At 36.5% G+C, this 13856-nt stretch overlaps 1 protein-coding gene across 8 annotated transcripts in view; it reads right to left on the minus strand.

The window, feature by feature from the left end:
* The window catches only part of SGCG (sarcoglycan gamma), a 139062-nt gene that overhangs the window by 21829 nt on the left and 103377 nt on the right, over nucleotides 1–13856 (minus strand). For all 8 annotated transcript variants that reach the window (XM_040543991.1, XM_040543996.1, XM_040543995.1 and 5 more), the window contains 2 exons: nucleotides 9045–9164; nucleotides 833–905 (listed from right to left, as the gene is read on the minus strand). In XM_040543991.1, coding sequence (XP_040399925.1) covers nucleotides 833–905; nucleotides 9045–9164 — 193 coding nt within the window. The remainder of the gene's footprint in view (nucleotides 1–832; nucleotides 906–9044; nucleotides 9165–13856) is intronic.

The raw sequence follows: 13856 nt of genomic DNA on the forward strand, positions 1-13856 counted from the left end.
TCTCAATTTGCAAATTCAGTCACCAAAGTACAGACAGTGCTCTTGAAAGCTTTAATCATCTTATGCTGCTCTCTAATAGTTACCCCTATTGGAGAAGAAACACTAAGAAATTATTACAGAAAGTAGCAGACTGTCAAGGTATGAAAGGACAGAAGTAAAACTGTAAAGAGGTCCTCTTCATTTAATTTTTCTTTGAACTGACATACAAAGTGGAAAAAAAGATTTTCATGAACTGAACGTAGATTGAGTTGAGCTCATCATAATCAACACATTATAAACTAATTTGGGATACTACGAATTACATGGAGTAATTCACACAGAAATCTATCCCAGGATTAAGGAGCTTTGAAACTTAGGAGATACTTTATAATTATTTTCTCATCCCAAACTGCTTTTTAATTACACAGTTTTGGATCTTTCCAAATGTTTCTTCCTAGTCTGTTTCCTTGGACTGATAATATTTTATAAAAATTTTGACTTGTCGTAAGATTACGACCTACTTCAAATAAGTAACTTTTATTTCAACATAGCAGAAAAAGTTATACTTACGTGTTCTGAAATTGTAAAATTAAAGTGTACAGAAGAACTTCACACAGTAGATTATGTGGCTTTAAATACTCACCATCTATAATAAATCATCTCATAATATACTTCTAGAGTTGCACACCAATGTAGAATTTTCCAGTAAAACAATAAATTATCACATAATAGGAAAAGTTAGTACTAGTTCTGTAAATGTTGTCTAAAATCCCTTGTTCTGAAAAAAAATGTGAGTACGTATAGCAAACAACATTTACTTATTAGATTTATGCTTTTATGTGTAAGTTCTTACCTAAGCTGTTTAAAAGCCTCTGCCTTCACAAGCGGTGTTTCTACAGAGTGTTCAAAAAGTGCTCCTTCAGGACCTGGAAAGAAGGAAAGATACTATATTGTAAAAGTTCAAATATTAAAGAAATAGTGACAGTGATTTATACAGCCACTTTGAAAACAGAAATTAAGATACAAAAATATATATTAACAACTAATGAGACAATTATTATCCAGATACAGTTTTACTATTATTGTATGAATTGGAACAAAAGAATACACTGTTAATGCAAAAGTACAGGTTAAATTCTTTTAAGAATTTGAGAAGTCGGAAGACAAAGTTTAAACCACTTGGGACAAAAACGTAAGTAAACAGGATTTTTATAACACAACTTCCTTTAGAATTAATAGAAATAATTAAAACTTCACAAAACCTTTGCAAATATTGTAGAATTAAAACATCACCTGCATTTTAGACTATTCTATATAAAGCATAAACGCTGCCATGTAGCTTCATCAAAGATTTCCCTTGACTGTCAGGCAGACGTGGTAAAGATAAAATAGTATTTATGCATGGAAAATGGTATCAGATGGTTTAGCTCTTGAAATAAGAGTAATTCCAGCCCAACAGAGGAGAAATGGTGCTTACCTACATGTGGGTGGTACGTGTGTAGGTTGGGCAAAGCAAGTCAGTCATATCAAATGCTGAAGGTAAATGCAACTTAAAGCCAAGATATCCAGAACCCAGCTGAAGTGGATACAGAGTCTTGAACTGTTCCTGAGATCCTTCCCATAAAGGGGCCACCGCCTAGCCTTATCACCTAGATATCAGTACCCTCCTGAAAATCAAGAGTCTGTGGCTGTACTCTTTGCGGTTTTAAGTTATTTTGTGCAAGAAATGATATGATAATAAAGGCAGTAATTTTCAAGACCAGAACTTGTAGTACAGAGCACAGAATGCAATGGACAACAATATTACTGTGAGAATTTATGGTCTGAAATAGAAGCAAGATTGAGTGCCTCTAGAATGAGAATAGAAATGAAAAGGTAATAGCTCAGAAACCAAGATCTTAGAGGATAAATTCAATTAAGGACTTACATGGATTCTAGCTCCTGCACATTTAACTTATTTAGGAATTCAAATTGCCCATAACAACACAACAGTCAATTTTCAACCTAGGTGTAAAATGCTGAGGTTCAAGACAGCAATTCAGATTAAAAAAAATACCATGGTCAGACAGCTAATGAAGGTAGTTTCCTATGTCCTCTTATGTCTCTTTGATGACTCGTTTTCTATACCAAATATAGCCCCTCTCTCAGAATTTCCCATGCTGAACGAAGTTTTCCTTTTCTTACAGGATTTCCTGTAAGAATCTTCTCTGGGGGTGCCTGTTTAACTCTGAACTCTATGTCACAGATCATATTTAAAGGCAGACTTTGTTCATTATTTATTTGGTCCCACTCCCAGGCCTACTTTGTGGGATTCGTCTCTCCTGAGAGCTTTTTTTCCTATTTGATCCTTTCCTGAGGTTGGTTTTCTTAATCGGACACTTGATATTGGTTTGACTCCCACTTCTGGGAGCAGTTTGATAGCACTTGGTACTGGTAAGATTCATATGCACATATATGTGCATATAAATAATCAGTAATTGAGAAAAAAGTATATATATGTACATGTAAGTAATCAAACACTGATAAGTAATCAATTAGAAGATAAATCTTTTTGTTGTTGTTGTTGTTGTTGTTGTTTTCTTTCTGGAAGATCTGATGAGACCAGGATGAAAAAGTGATTGTGGAATCAGGAGGAAGGAAGACAAGACAAGAAGAAATGTATGATTAGTAAATGGATGTGGTATAATCACAGAATCATAGAATCATTTAGGTGGGAAAAGACCTTCAAGATCATCAAGTCCAAATGTCAACCTGAGCTACCAAGTTCCATCACTAAACCATGTCCCTTAGTGCCACATGCACATGTCTCTTAAATACGTCCAGGGATGGGGACTCCACTGCTTCTCTGGGCAGCCCATTCCAATGCTTGACCAATGCACCATGAAGAAATTCTTCCTAATACCCAATCTAAAGTTCCTCTGGTGCATGATTAGTGCCATTAAATGTCTAGTCTTACAATTGCATTTTTATAGATTTTCCTGTTGTGTGCATGTGAAAAAAACAAACAAAAAAAAAGAATTTTAATTTAGTCCACTTGCATTAAGCCATATAGTTTGAATTATTATAAAGATTATGGAAGAATACCATCACTTCCGTTAATATTTTGCAAAAGTACCATCAACTGATATTCACAGAATCACGAGATAGAATAGTTAGCTATCAGAGCAATAATCAGGTAATAAAAAGTAAATAGAGCCTACAAAACAATAAAGAATGACTTCAAAAGGAAAAGACTTGTGTCTGTAACTCAGTTTGTGAGTTTTATCTTCACATTAGACATCACCAGCATGGACTGACTCTGAAAAGCTCTACTATGTGCTCTGCCTGATTTTCATTTAATTCCTCTGTCATCTTTAGAAATCCATAAAATAGCCATAGCTCATCATCATCTATTTGTACTTTCAAAACTGATTAAAAGTGGAATTAAAGGTTTTAAGTATGGATGTTTGCATCAGTGGCTTCAGGAGAAAACATGAGAAATCTGATTGCTCTCTTTCCCATACACACTTAGCTGAAAGTTAAGAATCTGAGGTATCAGTATGAAAGGTGAGCACAAAATACTAAGGTTCTCTCGCAGATTAATTAGACATCGTCTTCTGTAGTTCTTGCAACATTTTTGTATGCAGTAAAGCACCGGGTATGACATTATTAAATACATTTATATCTTTGAATTGTAAATGAGACGACAAGCTTGGTTGATAAAGATAATAGTATGGGCATAATGAACTTCCACAGGTATTTACTTTGATGCCACATCACATTTTGATTAAGAGATTAGAGCAACACAAATCAGACTGGAATGCATTACATGGATTAAAATTGGCTGAAAGGTCTTAAACATAATTGCAAACAGGGAGCCATGAATGAAGGGATGTATTACTAGTGGGACCAAATGTGGTATAACATTTTATCATGGACTTGGAACAAAAAAAAAAAGATGATTTCAGTTGACACAGACACTGGGAAAGAGGAGATAGGAGTGAAAAGAACAAGTCACTAATAAAGGGATATCTCTGTTTTGCAAATGTGACTTTATCAGGTCAGCAATTTTTAAGCTGACCTCTATACATGAGCTCCCTACTCAATTATTTAAGTTAAACTAACTTGTCTAGTAATATTTTCTGACCCTGAATGCTTTACTTTGACAACATTCCTAAACTTGATTACTCAGAAATCTACTTCTTTTGTAATCAAAATTCAGAATGCCCTACTGACCCTTGAGCTTAGTTTCAAAGCCACCCTCAAAACTAGATCTGCAGCCTGCTCAGAAGTGGGCTAGCAGGCTGCTGGGGGCATCTTACAGCACACAAGGGATGTCACATGCCAAAGGTGCCCTCATGATATCTCACTATAGAATGTGCAGATCACTGCAAGGCTAGTAAGGAAATGCTTATAGAAGTGTGGGGGGGGGTGGGAACTCTTCTTTCTCACAGGCTTTTCTCATTTCACTCTGGGACCTGATTATAAACAGCCTTTTGTATTTCTTCTACAGTGCCATTTACACATAAGTTCACATTTGGTGATATAAAAATGAATAGTTGCATAGTGTTTCCTTGCATTTGAGATATAGCTTGATAAGATTATAAAAGACATTGTATGACCTACTTATCAGTCATGAAAGGGATGGGAGCTGATAAACCAGATGCCTCTTCTAGCCCACTCTTACATTCCTATCAAGGTTTGGACTTGCTGTGATTAAGATGACCAGATATGCACAGAGAGATGTCAGAAAGAGGAGCCTGGCAAAACTGACTGGAGGAGGGAAGCAATCATCGATATGGAGATTTGTGAGGTCTGAGTGCAATCACAGAACCATAGAATCACAGAATGGTATGGGTTGGAAGGGACCTTAAAGATCAACTAATTCCAACCCCCCTGCCATGGGCAGGGACACCTCCCACTATTATGTTTGCTGAAGCCTTGCTTGAAAAAAAGCAGATCCTTTTTTAAGGGATGTGCTTCTGTCTCTTGCTCTGGGATGGCAGGTCTAAGCATCATTGTGGCTCAGAAACAAGGCAGAGAGACACACAAGCTCCCCGGAGAAGCCCAACTGTATCACTAATTCTCAGCCTGTGCAAACCAAGAACAATAGAGATAGTTCTAAAAACCAGCAATCACAGCATTTTAATTAAAAAAAAAATCTTTCCAATAGTCTTTATATAACAGCATTATCATCAGAGCATTCCCTCCTTACTGGAGGAGACCAAAGCCCACACTTAGCAGTGAGCAACTTTGAGGAGCTCACCTTCTGTTTCTCCTTTTGAAGGAGAACCATGAAAAAGGAAGAAATGAGAGCAGGGGGCCACAGGCAGAGCTTCATGTTGCTAGTGGACATAAAGAGTGGTTTTTTTCAGCTGTCTCCTTATGCTGTGCACATAACTTTTCATGTCATTACAGAGCATTGTCCTGGGAGGTGGGATTGCAGGCCTGAAGTTTCCCAGGCCACAGAGGGAAATTCAGAACATGTCTCCCATTTCCTAAGTGCCCTGACTAATAGATTTTGAAAAAAAAATAAGGAAAAGATATAGATGGCTGCAGGATGAGCCCTCTTGGGTGTGTGCTTCCAGGACACCCTGCTCTGAAAGACAGGTGAGCGATAACAGAGATAGTACTACTTGCATGGGAAGAGGAGCTAATGGAAAAAAGCCAATGGGAAATACCAGTTTTAATATTCCAGAGAAAAAGGTATTAAAGGGGCATGTGTGCGTAAGAGGGAATAAGAAGGTTTATTTATATATTCTAGAGCTGTCATTTCTAAGAAAGTTTAAAACGTTACCTTCCTGTGAGGAAAACTTCATGAAACAACATTAAGTTTAGTCAGTACGACACACACACACAAAAAATCACTTCATGGTAAAAGTTTTTGGAAAATGGCCCTAAACTGATCTCTCGTCTACCTTAACTACTTTATCTTTTAAACTGTAAAGGAGACTTAAATTATGATATAAATATTACTGCATTTGCTATTTTGTAGAATGTTGTTTATAAATATCATTTAATCCTAAAACAAGATACTCATTTTCTAAGGAGAGAATTTTAATGAGAGGACTTAAGCCAGAAGGTTTCATTAACACCTGCCCCACACACACTATCAAGCAAGGTCTATCTGCCTCTTAAAGTCTAACAGCAGAATGTTTATTCATATACAAAAATTGTCACATACTTAACATAGCTTGTGAGCAGAAACATTTCAATTAAACATACATCTTCACATTGTGCTTCAGTGTTAGCTATTCAAACTGAAAACCTTTCCACATAGAACTAGAAAATCACTGACAATAATTAGCAAACACTCTAAAAGATTATGAAGGACAGGCAAGCAGAACAAGTAGTAGACTGGATAAAGTGTGATATAATACTTATCACCTTTGCATTGCCAACTTTTCTGCAAAAAGAGTGGAGGGTAAGCAACTTCATTCTATTAATTTCTTATGTTCCATTATTCTCATAATCAAAATATTACCCTTTACTATAGTCGTGATATATAAATTACTATTAGCACTTGTTAAAATGTTTTTTTGCAGTAGATGAGACCATTTTGGACCACTCTTCCCACAGCCTGTAGTGCTGCATGGGGTCGTTGTGCCCCAAGTGCAGGATCTGGCACTTGGCCTTGTTGAACCTCATACAGTTGGTCTCAGCCCATCAGTCCAGCCTACCCAGATCCCTCTGCAGAGCCCTCCTACCATCGAGCAGATCAATGCTTGCATTTAACTTGGTGTCATCTGCCAACTAACAGAGGGTGCACTCATGCCCCTCATCCAGATCATTGATAAAGACATTTAAGAGAACTGGCCCCAATACTGAGCCCTGGAGGACACCACCAGTGATCGGTCTCCACCTGGATTTAACTCCATTCACCACAACTCTTTGGGCCCAGCCACCCAGGCAGTTTTTAACCCAACAAAGTGTACACCCTCCCAAGCCTTGAGCAGACAGCTTCTTCAGGAGAACGCTGTGGGGAATGGTGTCAAAAACCTTACTGAAGTCTAGGTAGACCATATCCACAGCCTTTCCCTTGTCCACTGAGCGTCACCTTGTTGTAGAAGGAGCTCAGGTTCGTCAAGCAGGACTTGCCTTTCATAAACCCATGCTGACTGGGCCTGATCGCCTGGTTGTCCTTTAAGTGCTGCCTGATGGCACTCAAGATAATCTGCTCCATGAGCTTCCCTGGCACCGAGGTCAGACTGACAGGCCTGTAGTTCCCTGAGTCCTCCTTCTAGCCCTTCTTGTGTCACATTTGCTAGCCGCCAGTCGACTGGGACCTCTGCTGATAGCCAGGACTGATGCTAAATGATGGAAAGTGGCTTGGCGAGCACTTCTGCTGGCTCCCTCAGTACCCCTGAGTGGATCTTATCTGCCCCTATAGTCTTGCATATGTCTATGTAGTTTAGCTGGTTGCTATCCATTTCCTACTTTTTCCAAATTACGAAATGCTAACATTTTCCAAATTGTTGGAAAATGACAATTCCTGACATGTTGGGTTGGATTAGATTTGCATTTTTCCTGAAATACTATACATCACAGACATTGGTTCTCTGCTCAAAGTATTCTCTGCTCAAAGTATTGATATCTCTCAAAGTATTACTAATTTATCCTTTATGGTAATAGTATCATTTAAATCACAATTTTAATAAATGAGTTTAAAGCATAGTAGGCATGAATCTCCTTTCTGTTAATTCTGTTAATTTTACACTGAAATAACCTTACTGACTTTAATGGATTTATTTTTCAATTGTACTACAGTATAAAAAAGAAACAGGCAATGTGTCTTTCTACAATATCTGCTAAAGTAAACAATTATCCTTGCAGTCCAAAGATTGATATTGGACAAGTCAGAATACATGTTTTAGCATAGCAATTTCACCTTGTGTATGAATGATTTTTACTTACTTTGAGCAGAGATAGACCTTTTCCAAATCAGTTAACAATTATGCAGTTTTTCATATCTTTGTTAAACATGCTTTTCTATTAAAGTTTAGCATCCCTTGGGCAAACAATAATCATTTGATATGGTTTCCTGGTTAAACAAAGTTGTAATTTCAATTAGGTTAAAAAGTAAAAAACTTAAGATAAGACCCTTAGGTGTAAACCAAATTTATTAACACATTCATTATAACTTAACTTTGGCTTTGAAACATTAATTGTGTACTTACTATCACATTTGCAGTTTTGCACAGTGAAATAATATGAATTGATCCATTAAAATTAAGACCTCAATATTTCAGAGGACCAATAATTAGCAAAAGTTAACATGATAGTTGCAGTCAGCTTAAAAATACCGAAAATGTAATTGAAAACAAGCTACAGGATAATTTCAGTATTTCCTTTGATGGAGTGCTCCAGTTAAAGAGAAATCACACCCTGACATATCTGTTTTAATGCAGCCTTACACCTGGAAAATGAAGGTTGACTTTATCAGGTCATATAAAAGGAAACTGCTTTTCATGTGATAACTTTGACATCTTACTTTGTAAATGAGTACTTTGGTGATTTGCAGAAATAGCCTAAAGCAAACTTGTCTTCTGACTGATGACATTTTAAATACACTATAAATGCCATCCCATGGCATATGTGCTACACATAGAGCAGAAATACATTGGCTTTCACTTTGAAAGAAAAAGTCATAAAATATCAGAGTCTAAAAAATTTTCACAAATAAACATTAATTTTCACAAATAAAATTAAGTTTTCACAAATAAACCTTAATACAACTGGTTTCTCAAATAGAAACATGTAATACTTTTCCACCTTCAATTAACGGTATGCACCGGAAATTTTAAGTAATTCAAAAAAAGAAAACCCACAAAAGTACAGTTCCAATCACTACTTGTATTTGTTTTAAATAAAACACATACATACAAAATGCATATGTATATATACATACATATTATTACTTTTTTGTTAACACTTATGATTATTTACTGAAAAAGGTCATGATAGCTTCAGATATCTATTTTCTAATGAGGTAAACCCAGTATTTTTCAGAATGGTTTATTTAAAATGCCATTTTACTGTGTTTTTCTTGCGACTATTAGTTGGACATTTCTTAAACTGTTACAAACCTGTGACTCGAAGTTTATCTGTGCCAATTACAACCTCATTTTCATCCACTGTAAAAAGTGGCTTGCCATCCTTTGAGTTGATCTGAAATTGCTGTCCATGGAATTCTACCACTTTAGGACCTGCAAAGCACAAGCAGAATAATGGAATAATTACATGAGCTTTCTTCAGCTTTCTATATAAATTGCTAACCATTCAAACTATGGTCTTAATTTAGTGACTCACTTAAGTACATTAAAGATCATTAAGCATTCAGATATTCCAAGGATAGTGGCCCTAGAAGTACTGAAATTGGCGAAGTGTATTTACATGTTCTAATCTGTTGTTCAAAACTGTGCTTGGAGTCATGCTTTCAAGTTGGGTTTCCAAGAGGGAATTTAGGAAATCCCTCACAAATCGATCAAGACAAACATTCACATTCTTGGTGCTGAAGTTGCTAAGATTATTTGATCTATGTGAGTGTATAATGTCTTCCTTTTTATTTATTTATTTTTTTTTTTGAAAACATAAAAATTAATTATCAGAGTCTTTGCAGCATCATCTCTTTTGATTAGAGAGGCTCAAATGCTTTAAAATCCCCTGTACGGTCTGGATCCTCAGTTCTTCATAACAAATGCCAATTTAGCTCCACATATCTAACAAATATCACTGATCATGTTCTTAGATGATTTTTAAAAAGCTGAGAGAGTATTTTCAGTTGGATCTGGAACTCCAGAAATTAATATTGTGTGCAAGAGAGTCTTTGCATATCACCAGATCCGAAATTCAGTAAAAAATTCTGTTCTACAGTTTTCTTTTTGAGTAAATGTATGCCAAGCCCTTAATATTCCTCATTTTAAACAATTAGATCAATTAAGAATCCACATGGCATAAGTTTTAGTATCTGTTTGATAGAGTCATCTCATTTTATGTTCAGAATTAAAATTATAGATAATGGTCAAAGTGCTTAAGATTCCTTTTTTTAATTAAGGGAATTCACAGAACATCCACAGGACCGACAAGCACTGAGATGTTTCATTTCCCTGCAGGAACATAGACATTAAATACCTTCTGGGTAGTAATTCTCAAAGGAACTAGGAGCTTTTGATAGATCTTAGGTTAAAATGGCATTAGGTAACTGATGATTGATATAGCAATGAAATAAATTCAGACATTTCCTATAATTTCCATGGCAGCTGATGTCCATGGCAGCTGATGCAAGAGATACATACCATAAGGTCCTATATAAATTGCTACTGTTTCATTCAGTAGATGCAAGCAATTGCTTTTAATCACTTACAATGCATAGGAAGGATTATACAGGCCATAAGAACCTAAACCAATAAAAAACAATACTGACTCAACTTGAAAATGGTCAGGATAGAGGGCCGAATTCATACATTGTACTCTACTGGAGCAGAGTACTCAGGCACAATCTTACTGATCTCTAGCTCTTCTCTACAGCTCCTCCAAAGCACATGGCTTGATTTCTGAGAAGTGTATTGCAAAAATACAGAAAATATCTTTGTTCAGAGAAAAGGTGTTACTCAGAGTCTTTTTTTTTTTTCAGAAAAAAAAGGAGTTCCAGGTAAATGAAACAAGGATGGTTCCCTATCAATGCTTTCCTAGAACATATTGTTTGTTTTATTACTCGTGATCCTGTCCAGAAGTAGCAATGTAGTTACTGATCATTTATGTAGTGTAGGTAGAGCCTTTGTTTATACAACAAAATCAAAGGCCTAAGTAAACCAGCAATTATCATCTTTAATTGGTGCTGCAATGTCTGGTTCCTCTTTTCTTCCTTTCTTTCATCCAACACCACAATTACAGTGCTTAGCATGACTATGGGATACACAAATCAAAGCCTCTCCTGTCTGACATGATTCAGGTTGGGCAATTCAGGCACATTGACGCACATCTTTTTGGTGGGATGGATTTAGGAGCAATTCTCAGTCACTTTTTTTATAGATGTTGTATACAGTATAGAAAGAAAGGTATTTTTCTGAGCCTTTACTTCCTCCATAGGAATGAAACCCAAGAGTCCAGTTTCTGTGGTCAATATTCTGGCTGCAGAACTGACAGAGAAAAGTTGCACTTAATACTATGTCTTCTGATCCTGCTCATTGTCCGAGCTCATTCTAAGAAGCATGCAATTACAACATCTACTAGATTAGACTCAGCAGATCAGATAGAAATGTGAATGCTGATTCTGTAAGGCTCTGACAAGGTTAAGTATTTTTCTTTTCAGTATTTTCAATATTTTGGAGGTCTGGCATGCCAGAAGCAAATATTTTTATATTGCCATAGAATATTTATTGTTTAAAACAGTTAATAGCTGAGTGAGGATCCCGAAGATTTACATTTTAGACATATGTAATTTAGAGTAAAATAGGTGCCCAAGGCCTTCCACAGATTCAGTTCTAATCTGTAAAGCTTTACAGTATGGGTAATCTTTAAAATACTAATTAGAAACTGCTGGAATTGCATTAGAACTATTGTGTAAGCCTGCAAACAATATGCAGGAATATCTCTAAAAAAACAACAACTCAGATATGTATAGTATTAAGTTATATTTCATTGTTAATTATTTACACATGATCACTGTAAAATACTTTAGTATGATGAAGACACTGTACATTTAGAGGGAATGTCATCTACTGATTTCCTTTGTACAAGAGCAATTAGCCTTGAAAATAAATTGCTGGGCTGGAATAGTGGTACTTCTGCTCTTTTCTTCTCAGCACCTTGGTAGATACAGAAGGTTTCACTGCTTATAAATCACCGGGGAAAGAAAAAAGTAGATTTGAAAGAACTGAAGAAGTGTGGCATGATTTGCACCAGACCTAACTTGATCTCGTCTATGAGTACATTTATCTTATTGATTTGCTAATTCGTTGAGTCCATTTCACAAGCAATCTTGTCAAAGGAAGATTTTTCATGTCCCTCCTAACAAGAATAGGAAAGAACTACCTCAAACAGAATGAATCGATTAATTTAATTTGTACACCTGCATGTTGCTAGAAAATTGACATATTTTTTGTTAATTGGATCGTTATGGAATGTAGATTAATTCGCAGAGAGATGTGACATGGCAAAAGAAAGAAGTTATAAGATGGAGGAGCTGTTTTAACTATTTGAATTTAGGATGAATATACATACATTATATAGCATTTACATACGTTGGACTGAATTCTGATTTCTCTCACCTAACCAAAGCAAAAGGTATAGTTGACATAAACATATGCTTAGCAGACTGACTTTGTCAGCTGTCCTATCTATTTAATGCAAATTTCAGGCACGGTGTCCATAATGAATATCATATTGATACAACTGGGGCTGCAGTATTTACTAGTTTAATTAATCTGGTCCATGTATACAGTGACCACAATTCCAACAATAATTGGAAAAAGGCAGGTATTCTGTCTTTCCATTCCCAGCTCATTTTTATTTTTTAACATTACATCACATAATCATATTCCTGGGCTCTCCTCTTTTCTTCTACTCCACTAATATCTAATTATTCTGTGCAAAGCAGTATATCTTTAACAGTAGAAACTGAAGGAGTACTATAAAATAATGAGATGTGGGAAAAACAGAGAAAAATCTACTTAGAAGAAGAACAAGAAGAATAACATTTGTAGAAAAGTGCTCATCTTGGATGAGCTGTAAGTTCTAACAAGCTAATGAATACATCTATGCCAATAAATTAGAGAAAGCCAAGGCAGAGGAGAAACACACTGCCAATTTCTGTTACTCTAGTAGCATGATCCTTGGCACAGTCTAAACCTGTACTACATGGTGACTTGCTGACAGTGCATGGTCGGGTGCTGTTCCTCACAGGCAGGATGGATGAAGCTCTCCAGCTCTGGAGGAAAGTGGGTTTAGCTGTATAATGAGAGTTGTGACTTGCCATCTGTCCTGGGGGCAGACTGTGAGTCCTGGCCTGTTTTAGTTGATAATGTAGGTATAGCCTATCTCTACCTGTAAAATACTTTCACATGTTAATCATGCAGTGAATGACTCACTAAAGTGTCCAGGGACTTTTATTGCTTAAGCGTTGTATTGGTGCCTATTGCTCTTATCTTTTTTTTCTTTTGATCAAGTTACAAGAATCTAAACAATGAATTTAAGCATGTGGAGGGGCAGTTAGGCAGGATCTAAGATGGGTGCATAGTGAACTATTCCTATTACATTTTAAAGCTCAACTTAAATAAGAAAAAACACGACAAACACTGAAAGTACTCACTGCACATTATATACTTTTCAAAGGGGTTTTAATTGGTGGCTGTTGCACACTTGACTAAATCTTTAACAAAAACCTTTAGGTTCATGGTTTTGTCAACACAAATGCCCCTGTAAAGTTGGATGAGGACTGTCCCATGGATAATCCCCATTATCAAAGAATGGTATGGAAAAAAAATGACTTATTTTAAGTCTTTAGATGGAATGCCAGGTGTCCTGGTTTCAGTTAGGATGGAGTTAATTTTCCTCCTAGTAGCTGGTAGGGTGCTATGTTTTGGATTAGGATGAGAAGAGTGCTGATAACATGCTGAAGTTTTAATTGTTGCAGAGCAGTGCTTACACCAAGCCAAGGACTTTTCAGCTTCTCGCTCTGTCCTGCCAGTGAGCAGGCTAGGGGTGCAGCAGGAGCTGGGAGAGAACAGACCCAGGACAGCTGACCCAAACTGGCCAAAGGGGTATTCCATACCATCTGACGTCATGCTAAACAATATATAGGGGTGGCTAGCCAGGGTGGGGGGTCTGGCTGCTTGGGGATAGGCTGGGCATCGGTCAGCGGGTGGTGAGCAATTGCATTGTGCATCGCTTGTTTCATA

The sequence above is a fragment of the Cygnus olor genome, chromosome 1, assembly GCF_009769625.2.
Source record: "Cygnus olor isolate bCygOlo1 chromosome 1, bCygOlo1.pri.v2, whole genome shotgun sequence".
Lineage (NCBI taxonomy): Eukaryota > Metazoa > Chordata > Aves > Anseriformes > Anatidae > Cygnus > Cygnus olor.